The sequence below is a fragment of the Leptodactylus fuscus genome, chromosome 7, assembly GCF_031893055.1.
Source record: "Leptodactylus fuscus isolate aLepFus1 chromosome 7, aLepFus1.hap2, whole genome shotgun sequence".
Lineage (NCBI taxonomy): Eukaryota > Metazoa > Chordata > Amphibia > Anura > Leptodactylidae > Leptodactylus > Leptodactylus fuscus.
In genome coordinates, this window is record NC_134271.1 from 84622870 (window position 1) to 84637317 (window position 14448).

The 14448-nt window shown below is 40.9% G+C and overlaps 1 protein-coding gene across 3 annotated transcripts in view; it reads right to left on the reverse strand.

The window, feature by feature from the left end:
- The window catches only part of CCDC88C (coiled-coil domain containing 88C), a 66918-nt gene extending 54470 nt beyond the window's left edge, over positions 1 to 12448 (reverse strand). For all 3 annotated transcript variants that reach the window (XR_012717249.1, XM_075282389.1, XM_075282390.1), the window contains exons 1-3: positions 12116 to 12448; positions 8300 to 8400; positions 5685 to 5793 (exon numbers count right to left, since the gene is read on the reverse strand). Coding sequence is in view for 2 of the 3 variants with exons in the window: in XM_075282389.1 (XP_075138490.1) it covers positions 5685 to 5793; positions 8300 to 8400; positions 12116 to 12175 (270 nt within the window). In the remaining variant the exon portion in view is untranslated. The remainder of the gene's footprint in view (positions 1 to 5684; positions 5794 to 8299; positions 8401 to 12115) is intronic.
- Positions 12449 to 14448: the final 2000 nt, after the last annotated feature.

The following is a 14448-nucleotide window of genomic DNA, read 5'->3' on the forward strand; positions in this document are numbered from 1 at the left end:
AAGAGGCTGCATAAGGCCTGTGGGGGAGGGGTCATTGTCACAGGTGGGAACATTTAGGACAGGACAAGATAGAACACACAAGCGTGACGGCACCACGCAACTAGCCAGGAGGCTGCACTGTGGCTTTGTTCTCAGTGTTTACCTACAAACCACAATGTTACAGAATAATTCTCGCTGCTCAGATCCTCTAAATAGAATCATTGATACATAGTCATAAGCCATCAATTACCGGTGTCAGCATGTAAATATGACAAGAGGCTTCTGTCAGCACTCGGGGGCAGCACAGGTTACACTGCAGATACATGGGGCCTTCAACAACAGTCACATTCACAATGGAAAAACAAGGCATTTAAATATGGCACAAATTTATCAATGTGGCACCAATCTTGTTAAATATTATTGGGTTACAATATTCATGACATGTAAGGGTTAATTTGACAAAACATATTCATATTGATATGGGGGTGTGAAGGGTATAAGTTATCCATATAGAGTGGCAGTGAGTTTGAGGACGTTCGGGGTACATTCCCTCCAATGAATAAAAATGATTGACAGACACATGCCTTGGTCTGTCTGTCTCTTTGTCCTGCTTGGAGATATGTCATGTGAAGAAACACAAGAGGACCACACACACACAGAGGAACATCCAAGAATAGATGAAGTTCCAGGCTGATAGCTTTCCTTAATGTAATATGGAGGTTAACTATGAACTTCTTCAATGATGTAAACCTAATAGACACTGACTGATATTTTTGTTATTCTGTAAAGTTTTACCGGTTTCTATTTCCATGAAGACGTCAATAAATTTCCATGTGTTTATAAGAAGCCAATAATATTACCTTATGGGTCAACGTGTAAGAATTCACACATGTATTTTACAAAGCTACATAATTTTATCAACCCCAATAACTACCAGAAACACCCATGACACCTTGCATTTATACCCAAATATCAAAAAAGTCAACAATTTGGAGCAACCACTATGAGAGCCTTAGTCATAATGATGAGCCGTATTGATGCATATTGTCACAAAACACAAATACAAATGGCGCCCGTCCACAATTATAACACTTACACAAATCTGCTGCTTTTACTCCACTCGTTTCACTCTTCTACTTGCTCTCAGACCTGCTCTAACATAGTCCTTCTGGCACAGGGGTAAGGTTGGATATTGGTGGAATTAGTCAAGTGTTTTTGGCAGTTTCTGGTATAGAGAGGGGATATTTTGGTGCCAAACGTGCTACCACATTCCACATCCTGCGCCTTGTTCTCCACATTCTACCAATGTGGGTGAGGTAGGCTGGGGAGGCTTTGACCTGATGGTGTAGGTTTCCATTCTGGCACACACGTTGCGCCTGATTGATAAAGATGAGCGAGTCTCTTTGTAAAGCAGGTATACAAAATGCCAGTTTTCATAATAAAAATAGTGAGGAGGTGATAGTTTAAGAGAAAGTTACATAACCTTTCATTATAAAGGGATTATCATTCATTAATATAAAATACTTTGGGGATTTATTTAGACTAAGGCCCTTTTCACACTATCATCATATGTGTGCATGACTGATTAACCACACTTGATAATTGTGGTCCAAACCCGCCTTATGCATTATAGATGACATGGGAAAAAAAATACCAAAAAGGTCTTAAAAAATATCCTATTAATATTATAAATGTGAAAGTTTGTGAGTTTGGATGTTTGTGTGTTTGTGAGTTTGGATGTTTGTGTGTTTGGATGTTTGGATGTTTGTTCCTCAATCACGCAAAACCCGCTCGACCGATTTGGCTGAAATTTTCCACAAACATAGTTAATACACCCGATTGCGCAATAGGCTACTTTTCGTCACAATAGCGCACATACGTTTGTGCCAGGACCCCCACAAAACCCAAACTCACACCACCATCTCTGCAATCTCACACACTTTGGACCATAGCAAGCCACAAAATTCATATTGCCCTCTGCAGCCTAGCCCCTAACCCCACACAATCACATATACATATACTTCACCACTTTGCCCCTCACCTTAACGATACTCCAGGAGGCTCTCTTTAACGCTCCGGAGCAGCCATGTTTGCCAACCCCCACCGCTCTGACAATCCGTGACACCGCCCACCCATGTCAATACCCCTAGGCAGTCTAATAAATGCAAAAAAAAAAAAAAGTTTAAAAAAACCAAAAAAAACAAAACAGGATTAAAAATTCAAATCACCCCCCCCTTTCCCTAGAACACATATAAAAGTAGTTAAAAACTGTGAAACACATACATGTTAGGTATCCCCACATCCGAAATCGCCCGCTCTACAAAGCTATACAAATATTTTTCCTGTTCGGTAAACGCCGTAGCGGGAAAAATGGTCAAAAGTGCCAAACCGCCGTTTTTTCACTGTTTTGATTCTGATAAAAATTTTAATAAAAACTGATCAAAGCAATAACATTTCCCGAAAATGGTAGAACTAAAAAGTACACCCAGCCCCGCAAAAAAAGATGCCCTATACATCCCCGTACACGCACGTATAAAAAAGTTACGGCTGTCTGAATATGGTGACTTTTCAAAAAAAAAAAAATTTTTTTAACAGTTTTGGATTTTTTTTAAGGGGTCAAAATGTAAATAAAACCATATAAATTTGGTATCCCCAGCATCGTAACGAAACACAGAATACAGGGGACAGGTCATTTTGGTTGCACAGTGAACGCCGTAAAACCAAAGCCCATAAGAAAGTCGCAGAAATGCATTTTTTCTTCAAATCCACCCCATTCTGAATTTTTTCCCTGCTTCCCAGTACAGTATATAGAATAAATAATGGTGGCATCATGAAGAAAAATTTGTCCCAGGAAAAATTAAGACCTCATATGGCTCTGGGAGCGGAGAAATAAAAAAGTTATGGGGTTTAGAAGGAGGGGAGTCAAAAACAAAAAACGAAAATAAAAAAATGCCATCGGCGGGAAAGGGTTAACTTCAAATACTTCTGTCCCAAAGTCACTATGTAAAGTTTCTCACAACACCGTATAGCAGCTCAAATACAAATTAACTTCAACACAAAAGTCTCACGTATTCTCTGAATTACAGCAAAAACAAGATACAAACTTACATTTCATAAACCTTACCCACGCCTGTATATACCCACTGCTACAATCACCGCAGACAAAGTCGCGGGTACCAGCTAGTGTATAATATAATATCAAACCAAAGTTCCCAACACTGAACCTGCCAAAGGCAGAAAGTAGTAAACATGTGCCCCTCTCCTCCTTCCTGTAGCACAACAAACAGTGGAAACATTTGGGGTATTATTGCATTCTAAGTGTTAATGTGCTTAGGAGTGCCATCCATTGTGTGGTATCATAGCCAAATAATACCCTGCAGTTGTGATACAACGTGCCGCTAGTGAGCGCCTAAATATACAATGATCCCTTCACGCAGATCAGGAAGCTGCAGCCACATAATGTTCCTGTTATTGCTTTCTAACAAAATACCTGCTAACAATATGGAAATAGTCAATTCTATAAGAAAACAGTCGCGTCTCTACAGCAGCTATTCATAACCAGAACAAAAATAGATTTTTTCAACACAAAATGGATGACAACTATGTTCGGTTCCACAAAAAAGCAGCAAGAAGCTCAAAGTAGTGACCCACATTTAACGTCTAACACTTTGTGGCACAACTATATTTGGTCATATAAAGTGATACGCTGGTTAGAATTCCTGAAACAAATCATCATTTGGTGACATTCAGTAATATCTTGTCTCATAGATCACGAGGTTTCATTTTAAGTTGACTAAATGCATAAAAGAAGTTTCCAATTATCACCCTAAAAACCTGGGACATTTTGAATTAAAGCAGAGGAACAGGAAGTACTGACGTTGAGCAGGTTAAAGGGGTTGTGCCATTATGGACACTTATTCCCTATCCACAGGACAGGGGATAAGTGTCCAATCGCCGGGTTCCCCTGTCAGGATGGAAGACTTAGAGTCCCCCTAAAGCCGGTAACTGGAGTGTTGGTCATGCAAGCGCATTCACTCCACTTTTGTGGGGCTGCGGTGGCTGCTGGAGATTACTGTCCAGTAGCCCTATGGCAGTGAATGGAGCTCCGGTTACACAAGCACAATGGCGCTCCCATTCACAAGGAGGCTTTAGGTCCTCCTTCCTCCTGATCAGCGAGGGATCTGTCTCAGAGTACGCAAGCAAAATGGTAATATAAACTTTAACAGTGAAAAAAATACTGTGATAAATCTGGTGCATTATTAGGCTGTCTGTATAAGTTTACACATCTAACTACTGGTAAATCTTGGGCAGTGAAAACGCAATCCCAGAAATACTTGCAATTTCACTGCTTTTCCACTACATTTTGTATTTTTATGCCCCTGGTTAAGTCCAGGGGTGAAACACAGCATTTTCACAGGAATGTTAATTTACATGTGCATTTTTGAAAATTATGGGTTTTCTGCAACTTTTTTTCCCTGCAATGTATGTACGGAGATTAAATAAAATCTCATTCATTTAGTTAAGAATGCGATTTTTCAGGAAAGTGGCAAGGGAAGCACAGAAATAAAAAATTCTCTTTTTTTTTCTTTTTGTGCAAAGAGCCAATTTCTAAAGCAAATGCAACTTTTCATACCTTTAGCTTCATGAGGATTAAGTAATGAAATGGTTAACTATACATGTTGCATCCTTTAAAAATGGCATAACAAACAGCTGTAAGTGAATGCATACTTTGTGTTAGAGAAGAGCAGTTCTATTTATACAGTATAAGACATCAGACTAATGTATCAGATGTCCAAAGTCATCATATAACATGGGCCTAAGCAGGCCAGGTATGCCACCAAGCTAGTGTATATAATCTACCCAAACTAGGGTGTCCCCCTGGGACTGAATGGCCAATAGAAGTGACAACCACTTTTATGATATACCGTAGAAATGATCACGTCCTTACCCCACTCCTCATGGCAGCTCATACAAAGTATTACACAGTAGAAACCTAGACATTACACAGCATTTAGCTTTTATCATTGGTTCAAGTCCATGAAACTGATCCACAGGCCTCCAAATTGGTGCAGTATCTTATACAGTGATGTGCAAACGTTTTAGGCAAAACGCTCCAAAGTATTTGTCAATTAACAACATTAAGTGAATGAACAAAAGAGAAATCTAACTTACATAAATATTTGGTGTAACCGGAAACTGACTTTGAAACAGCATCATCTCTGCTAGGTACACTTGCACACATTTTTTAAAGGAACTCAGCAGGGACGATGTCCCATAAGTCTTGAGGTGATCTGCAGCTGCAGACCTGCTCCAATCCTTCTGTGTCTTCATGCAAGCCCAGACAGACTGGATAACGTTAAGATTAGGGCTCTGCCCGGGCCACATCATCACTTCCAGGACTTCTCCTCCAAAGGATGGATTGATTTGATTTAGATTTTTCTTGTGTTCATTCACTTAATATTGTTATTTGACAAAAAATAAATAAACTACTAATGCTTCTATTGTTGAAAGCCTTACTTTGTAGTTTTTTTCCCACACCACACAGAATTTAAAGTATGTATTTATTAATTTCATTAATAATATAAATAATTCAGGGAATGAAGGGTTAAAGGCACGGCAGCTATTGCAATCCATCCCAGCACATGACTGGTTAATTACACTGAGGATTTCCTGTCTGTATCTAAAACAGGAAACCATCACCATACCTGATAGTAGGTCTTGATGTGCCGTACCAGAATAGTGAGATTCTGAATCCGCAGGTTGACATCATTATTGACATGTTTGTTGATTCGCTGGTTAGACGGCCGTGGATCACTGTGTAGGGAGAGAGATCACAGAATCAATTACACCGATATATGCTTATGCTCTAGTCACATTCAAAGCTGCATTCACAGTGCTGTTAGACTCCTTCTTTGTTATGCTACCAGAATACCTGGGGAAGAACATGAAATATGCACAGATCAAAAAGGTTAATATTGGACAGCTCCTATAGTGAAAGAGCTCAGTATTAATATTGTATATTAATATTGTATCATGGAACTGCTACTTATGAAATTCCTGATTCCAAAGGAAGATGGCTGCAGGCGTGCACTAGAGTCTTTGCAGTTTATGAATGAGCTTCTCCTCATTCTGGGGATACACAGCTGTGAATGTCTGGCTCCTTTGACAGTAAATCCCATAACAAGCTGATTATAGCGCAGCAGTCTCATGTGTCCGGCACATGTAACTATAGCATTCAGCTGTCCACTGCTTGTGTAAAGACTCATCAGTATCCAAACAACTTCGTCAACTATTCCCCTTTGTCACATGAGATCAGAAAGAAAGACCTCATTCTGGGGCCAGAGGTGACAGCTGCGCAGTACAAAAATCGTAGGTCAAAGGGCACAAAACCTCCATCGGTTGTAATATTGACACTGTAACTAAACATGTAACATCCTGATCACAAGCATGTTGTAGTATAAGACTATTTTCCACCCCTGGTTTGGCCTTTCCAGAGCTTGAGGCACCAGACACCTACAACACATCATTTATTTATAGCATTAGAGGTGTAGCCTGTAGCTCTTGGGCCCAGGGCTGTTTTAATACATTAGTGGGTCACTTTCCTTTCCTAAGCGGGTTCTCCTCCCACACACATAATTTACAACCCCCTTAACTAGTCCCCACTTAATGCCCATCAGTCTCCAGTGATATATATGACAAAAAAGAAAAAAAAGTTATACTCCTTTAACAACCCTGTTCCCAATAAGCTGCCTGCAGTGTCCGGCTCTAGTGATGTCTGCGGCTCAGCAATTATGGGGTCTCCCTGCAGCAGCCGAAACCTGAATAGTGGGGCATGGAGCTGATAGCTCTGCCCTCTACCATTGTATTAAACTATCTGTGTCCTAAGGGCAGAGATAGATTTGAAATCGCTACCTGCCATCTGGGACAGCATCCAAGATACAGGACTTTCCGGGTCTACTGAGGGGGCCTCTACCATCATAGGGCTCCCATAACAATACACCTGTATAGCACTTAAGACCACTTACATGGAATAGAGCTTTTCTGGGTTACTAAGGCCATGTTGCGACTACAACTTCTTCACCCCTATAGGTCCCAATGGGATTGCTGCAAGATTCGTCCCTTTTTTTTTTTTCCCAATATTTCATTTTTGTTGATCTCTGTCGCACAAAAAAATAAAATAAAATCCGCTATATATTTCTATACCGTTTACTAATTCTCTGATATTATAGCTGGAGATGGTCCATCAAATTCCCCCTACCAATCCCATGAGATGACACAAAGCAGCCCGGGCCTACTGAGTCAAAAGATCGAATCCAACATCTTGCCACCTGTATTTGGTTTCTACAGATGATCAGAAGTTTATACCTTGTAAAGGCAACAATATAGATGCTAATAAATATTAAGGATTTGACATAAATAGAATTATCCATAGTATCAGAAAGGTAGTGCAGCTATTCAGGAAAGTCATGTGACCACAACGCCATGCTAAGAACCAGAGGTGCTTTACGTCTCATTGAACAGTGGGATAACCAGCACCATAAATTCACACCAGCCCCAACCATCCCCATGCAGTACCCATACCCCTTCTGCTCTGCAATAATGGCGACTATTCTGGCGTATTGTTGCCCATCTATGTATTACATGAACGGCCATCCTAATGAACTTGTGCTATTGAATGTTACAGACAGAACTTCACGCTCACATTTCAGTTATACAATTCCTAATAAAGTATACAGTGGAGGTACATGGAATATATTCATGCTGGTCAGTCACCACTGGTACAGTGAAGACTGGCATGGTAGGAAAGTGGGCTGAGAAGTAGCTATATAGTTATAATGGGGTAAGACTTGCAATAATGTCAGGTGGTTTCATCTGCACATTTATTTTTGTACTGGTGAAGCTGTAATACGAGCACGGCCCCTTCACACATGACTTATTCTGAGCTGGAAAGGAAGTGGTTGAGATGCTGCTTCGCAGTTTTCTTGCTGAAGATTCACATTCATCTCTGGACTGAGTATACAGCTTATATTATATAGTGATTAGTCATATATAAATGAGGTATAAATAATGTGCCATGAGCATCTTTGTAGGACTCACTACACCTCAGTCAGCCAAAGGACCATCAGTCAACACTTAAAGTGGATCTGTCGCCAAGTACTAAATGTCACCCATCATCTGATAACTGCTGTGACCTTCAGCAATCTGGCCATCCATTCATAAGATATGGCCCCTGCAAGATTCTGGGTAAATTCATTCTTATTCACCAAGTGGGTGGGAAATAAAATCCCCAAAACATAGAAGTATCACCCGACATACTCACATTTGGAGCATTATCTTGTTGAGGAACACTCCGTCTACTAGATCCATGTACATTGCCAATTTACTCTCATTCTCATTGCCACATGGCCCAACCGTTTTCACCTAGAGAAGTGGAAAAATAAAAATGGATGTGAACTGTAAGAAGGAAGATTAGGAGCAATTCAATAGGGAATAGAAGAGATTACTGCCCGACCTGGGACACTGCACATTCCTTTGGGAGTATGTAATGCCTCGGACTCTGTTACTTCCAAGACAATTAACGCCTCCATACTACCAACTACTACTTGTATGGACAGTGAATCCTAAAATACTGTACGCTTTGTGATACCAGACATTGTAAAATAGACAACTAGGTAGTCTGCTATACAACATGTTAGACTGCTACAGTGTGTCCAGCAGCTTTGGATGTAAGTACAATACAAGCTATAAGGTCATGCAAAGAGAATAAAGAAATGGACAGGAAAAGACAATGACATTCTTAGGTAGTTTTAACCTTTACATTTTAAGGATTTATTACATAAATAATTGTCATAAAAACCTTTCAAGATTTATATTGTAAAGTCATTTGCATTATTTCTATCACACAAAAACAAGCGAGCGCAGCTCTGTAGTATATACCTGGCTGTAATCCCAGATGAGCAAAGGAAAAGTAATATATTTTATGTCTATGGGGGGGGGGATTTATTAACCCATCTACACCATTTTTTTCCGTAGACGAATGTAGTTGTGGAGCGTCCTTGGCACATGGCCCTTTTTTGCACCATAGAAGCACCACGTTGTTTGTTCTGCACCTTACTCACCACTTTTTACAAACGTGAGTGGAGCAGGGCAGAGATCAAGCCGGTCCAGGGTGACGACATCTCAGCCTGACAAATTATTATACTAACAACAGAAAACTGCCATGAGATCACCATGAAATTTACACCAGTTTCTCACTGGAGCAGATTTCTGGGACATGGCGGTGTATTGATTTGTTAAAAAGCTGAATCCCCCTAATAAGTACTCTGCACCAGTTGGGGACTTTATTAAACTGGTATAGGAACACCCCCTCCCCTCGGTAATTCCAGCTCTGGGGTATAGAAAGGTTAAGACTCACACATAAGTAGTGAATGCAGTGTGACTCTGGATCAGTGGGGACAACACTTTTTTTTTAAGTCGATTATATCCCATGTGTATGAAAAATGTATAACAGTGATCAGAGGTGACACATGGCTTGCTGTTGTAACCAAGTGGACCACAGCATCAACACCAATGTGCGTCTTGCCTTAGTATTAGCAGCCTCCTTAGCATCAGCGTCTTGGCATTCATTACAGACGGGATCCCTCACTCTGCAGTCAGGACACAACACTCCCGGCTCTGCTCTGCAGGCAAACAAAAGCCTTGGAACTGAGAAGGATGTTATTGTTAATGTGACCCAGAGCTGAGACAAAAGCAGCAGCTACAGAGCCTTGCTCCCCCATGAGACTCCTCAGCAGTCATGGCAGTCTCTCTCTTTCAGTGTCTATCTCTCTCTGGAGAAAGAACCATTAACCTCACAGCACCTGTCTTATGATGACAGAGACAACTTTTCTGACAGTGCAGAAGAGACCTGACCCTTAATAGACATATGCCCCCCCACCAGCACCTGTGGTGACAGATTTACACCCTGTGTGGTCGTGGCACCATAACTGCCCAAACATAGGCACTGTTGGCCAACCAGTTAATAGACATTAATTACACATGATCCAAGATCAGCAGAATCCATTTCTTGGATCTATGATCCCCCTCCCCATTACTGAAACTTCATTCAAACCCAAAACACATTAGTCCACATTTACCGTCCTAGGCCCTTTCATTAGAATTCCGGCATAAATTAAACCTTATTTTTGGTGCAAATCAATTTAGACTAATTTATTATTGATCTGCACCAAAAAGAATAGATGCTTGCACATTGCCAGTCACTGTTCAAAAGTATCTGGACAAGGGGGTATAGCTTGGTTAAGTTCTAAATCGTGGCAGATATTCTACTAATCTGAACCAGTTTCCTGGTGCAAAGTATCGGCTTAAAGTAAACCAAGTAAGAGTTGGCTTAACAAGAGGACTGTACGTCTTCGCCCCACATGACACGAATTGTAACTATAAGGTCTAGACACATAGACAATGTAGTAAACATGGGCATACAACTTTTTTTTGTACAGTTTTGTCGCAGATTGTAAAGAGTCACATCCAAAATATGTAGAAAAGTTATGCAAATAACACTTCCTTGATGGAAAAATGTAAAATTCCTTCCTACAGCACGCAGATAGACATTTATCTCAGGCCCATGGGGGAGGGGGTTAAACCATGGACTATTGCTCCCTAGGCCTACCAGAACATCCCCTCCCCAATCACTGAGAGCTTGAAGATCTGAAAAAGGTGAAAGACGATCCAGTATTTTTGTTGTGTGTAATGAAGTGTTTCATATTACAGTTCACACAGCGTACCGCACCCACATATAGACACACCATGCACTTAGAATATCCCAAGTACTGTAATTTATGGAGGGTGCACACAAAATACATCCAATCTCACTATATAGCAGCCCTAAAGATATTGGCCTGACAAGATGAGTATAGTCAGAGCAAGGACCAATGACATAACTGCATCCTCCAGTCGCAAATGCATAAACCCAGATTAATTCTAGATTTTAAGGGCAAGTTCATCCAGGATTTTATACTGACTGCCAGATTGGAGTCGGGAAGGAATGTTTTCCCCTGAAATGGAGCAATTGGCATGAGCCTCATGGGATTTTTGCCTTCCTCTGGATCAACACTGTCGGGTTACAGGCTGGACTTGATGGACTGATGTCTTCATCCAACCTCATCTACTATATAACTTTAGAACCACCAAACCCAGCTTCATTTCAGCAGACTCCAACTTGGATGGTAAAATGTGTCCATATAACAGCCACATAGAAACATCCGACTGAAATCTGAGCAGTTACAAGAAGAAACAATTTAACAACAAGTTATAACTCAGCCATCCGAACAAGATGCCAACAAGAGATAATAAGTAAATGAGGAGTGTTTCTCGCCACTGTCAGCTCTTCTCCTAATAGCTAGATCTTATTCTCCTCCAAATACTTACTTTACACCACCTGCTTCTCCCGGACCCCTTTACATTGCCAAAACTTTTTTTTTTTTTTTTACATGTTTCCACTTCTTTTTCAAGATAATTAAAGCAGATACATTTACAATAGGGACTTGCAACCTAAAAATCTAGTAATCTAATGGCCTCGTAGTTTATTAAGGGGGCAGATTTGTTAGAGGGTTAAGTGTACACCAGACAGAAAGCAGTTTTGTCACATAGCCATAAACATTATATACTGGGTCTACAGGAAGTGGCCACATTGTCCTGGGATATTATCACCTGCTTGTCACCCCCCAGATCTCCAGGAATGCTGCTATTTAGTTTTAGGCAGGCTGGATGGGGGCAGGGCAGGGAGATCAGGGGCTGCTTGGTGCATTCAGCTCAGGACAGTTCAATACTGGGAATAAAGTGCCAACAACATAAAAGTAGGTAAGTATAATGTAGCAGCAGGTGGTCGGTGTGGGGGGAGGATTTACATAGTATAGCTCTACATTCAGGGAACTTCCCGCTGCAGGGAACACACATACATTAGAATTGTAGCAAATGTTACTAAATGTAAATGCTAGAAACAAACTTGTAACAAAGTAAGTGAACTGCAGCAGATCCCAGTGGTGGTGAGTTACAATGTTTACCTGTGAACGGTTACAATATAACAATGTTTAGGGGATCCCTAGCAACCACAATACCTAACCCCATGCAGGACACTTACCCATGTGACCAGTGGACTCTCCAGGAACAGGTCCAGGAGCTGAGAGATTGTAATATCCATAATTTCCTAGGAGTTGGAGCCCTAATCGCAGAGCAGTAGAGGAGAATAGTCCATGCTGCTGTCTGTGCCCCTGGAGGGAGCTGAGTGCTAACAACTGAACAATGAGAGTCTCATCTCTGCAGGGGGCAGAGGCACAACCCTCACCCCACCTCCTCCTCCTGCTGCTCACTACAGCCTTGTTCTAAGGTGCTCAGTGCAGTCAGGCAGAGACCCCATGCATCAGGCATATGCAGGATCAAGGGGGTCTTAGCACTCAATTCACACTCACTTCACTCTGTGTGCAACTAATTTCAGGTAGCAACTGTACAGACAGCATAGAGAGGTGGATAGGCACCAGTCACAGCCAGTCACAGAGCAGAGTGGGTGGAGTGGGCTTTGTCTACACCAATTGGAGGCCGAATTCAGTTAGAAGGGTTTGGCTGGGGGTTTGAACAATGCTGGGTCCTGGGTGAGCTGCACCTGTGCCCTGCAAGTCTGGATCCTGGGCAATATGATCTGCAATATTGTGCACTAAGAAAATGGACACCTTTATGCAATGCACATCACATAACACAACATAGCTACTTATGGGCAACTTTTATATAATTTGAGTTGCTCAACTAAAAATAAAAAACAACTATTTTAGTAGTGCGATATTACTAATTTGGCTTATAACCTGTAATAAATGTAGCTGGTTTACAACATCACAACCCCGATAATAGTCATTAGATGTAATGTCACCTTGTGTCAGCTATATTGTGCAATTCCCTGCAGTCCCATGGACCCACAGCCTAGACAATCCACTAGATGTTACTGTAATAATCATATTATACTGTATGCCATATAACACTGGTAAAGTGACCACTGGAGGCGCCACGCCGCCATGAAGAAATCATGTTATATAAGAAGATTAGGTACATGAAGGCCTTGCCCATATAACCTACTGTGTTATGAACTTCAAACAGAATCCTTAGCCTAAGGGCTTTATTCACACATCTGCATCTTACATGTGCCGTCCACATTTTTTGCAGATGGCATACGGATTCATTCAATTTAATGTATTTCTTCAGACATCTGGGGTTTTTTTTCATGGGTAGTAGATCCATGTAAATTAACGGAAGCACGTTTGCTATTTTTCACTGATGCAGACACATCACTTCATACATGTATATGTGTCTGTGAAAAATAATGCGTTTTTGGAAATCACAACACGTCAATTATACCTGCAGAACCGCTGGTGATTTCCGTATAGATATAATAGGGGCAGAAAACGGTGACCTTTCTGTGAAAAATGTATGTCCGCCGCGTTTTTTTTGTCGTGCTTTGCTACGTGGGGCCTTAACCTAAGCGGTAAAGCTTTGGTACATAGAAACTTTCCATACATGACATTGACGGCTATCATATAAATTATCACCACATAATACTATATTCTCTCTATGGCAGCCAAGCAAATAGTTTCTATGGATGATGTCAGCTACTCGCCACTGCAGAATCACAGGAGAGAGCCCATTAGATGAGCTTGTCTGGTCACTCAGCCATTGAAAGGTCACAAAGGTCTATTGGACAAGGGAGTTCAGTAACTGGCAGGGACAAAAAATAATGAAGAATTGCTATTTAAGCTCGGAATTATTTCTGTGCCTGCTCTACCCACAGGAACTATTTGATATTCACTTGTATGTACAATATTTATTTATAACCACCACCTTCAATGCATGAGTAAATATGGAGACATGAATATTTATTGTTATCCACCAGGGATATCACTTGTATGTTTTGCATTGTAAAGTTTGTGTTATGTATTCATCAATGGAGTCTAGCGGCAAATGATGCAGATATACATGTATCTTACCTGTCTATGAGATGCATGAGCAGTGAGGAGGCGATCATAGGCTAGGTCAGTCCTGATCAACTAGATCACAGTGACCTCTAGTGGAAATGTCTAGTAACGTAAGCAAGATGGTCATACATACAGTGAAACCTCACCAGACCACCCATTTAAGAAAAACGTGGGGGAAAATGGAAAGGAAAGACACCATGTTGGGGTCTAGAAATGAGAACAGGAATCATACTGAGGACCACAATTTAAAGCGACACTGAGGGTGAGCCATGCTGGAGACCAAGATTTAAAGAGATTGTCCAGTTTCAAAAAATAAATGTTATTGTTTGCATAAGAGTTACACATTTTTCCAATATACATTCGATATCAATTGTTCAGCTTTTTTTAGATCTTGTTGTGATTCAATTTACTTCTAGTGGATAAAATTCAGCCTTTGGTCATGTGATGAGTGCACGGG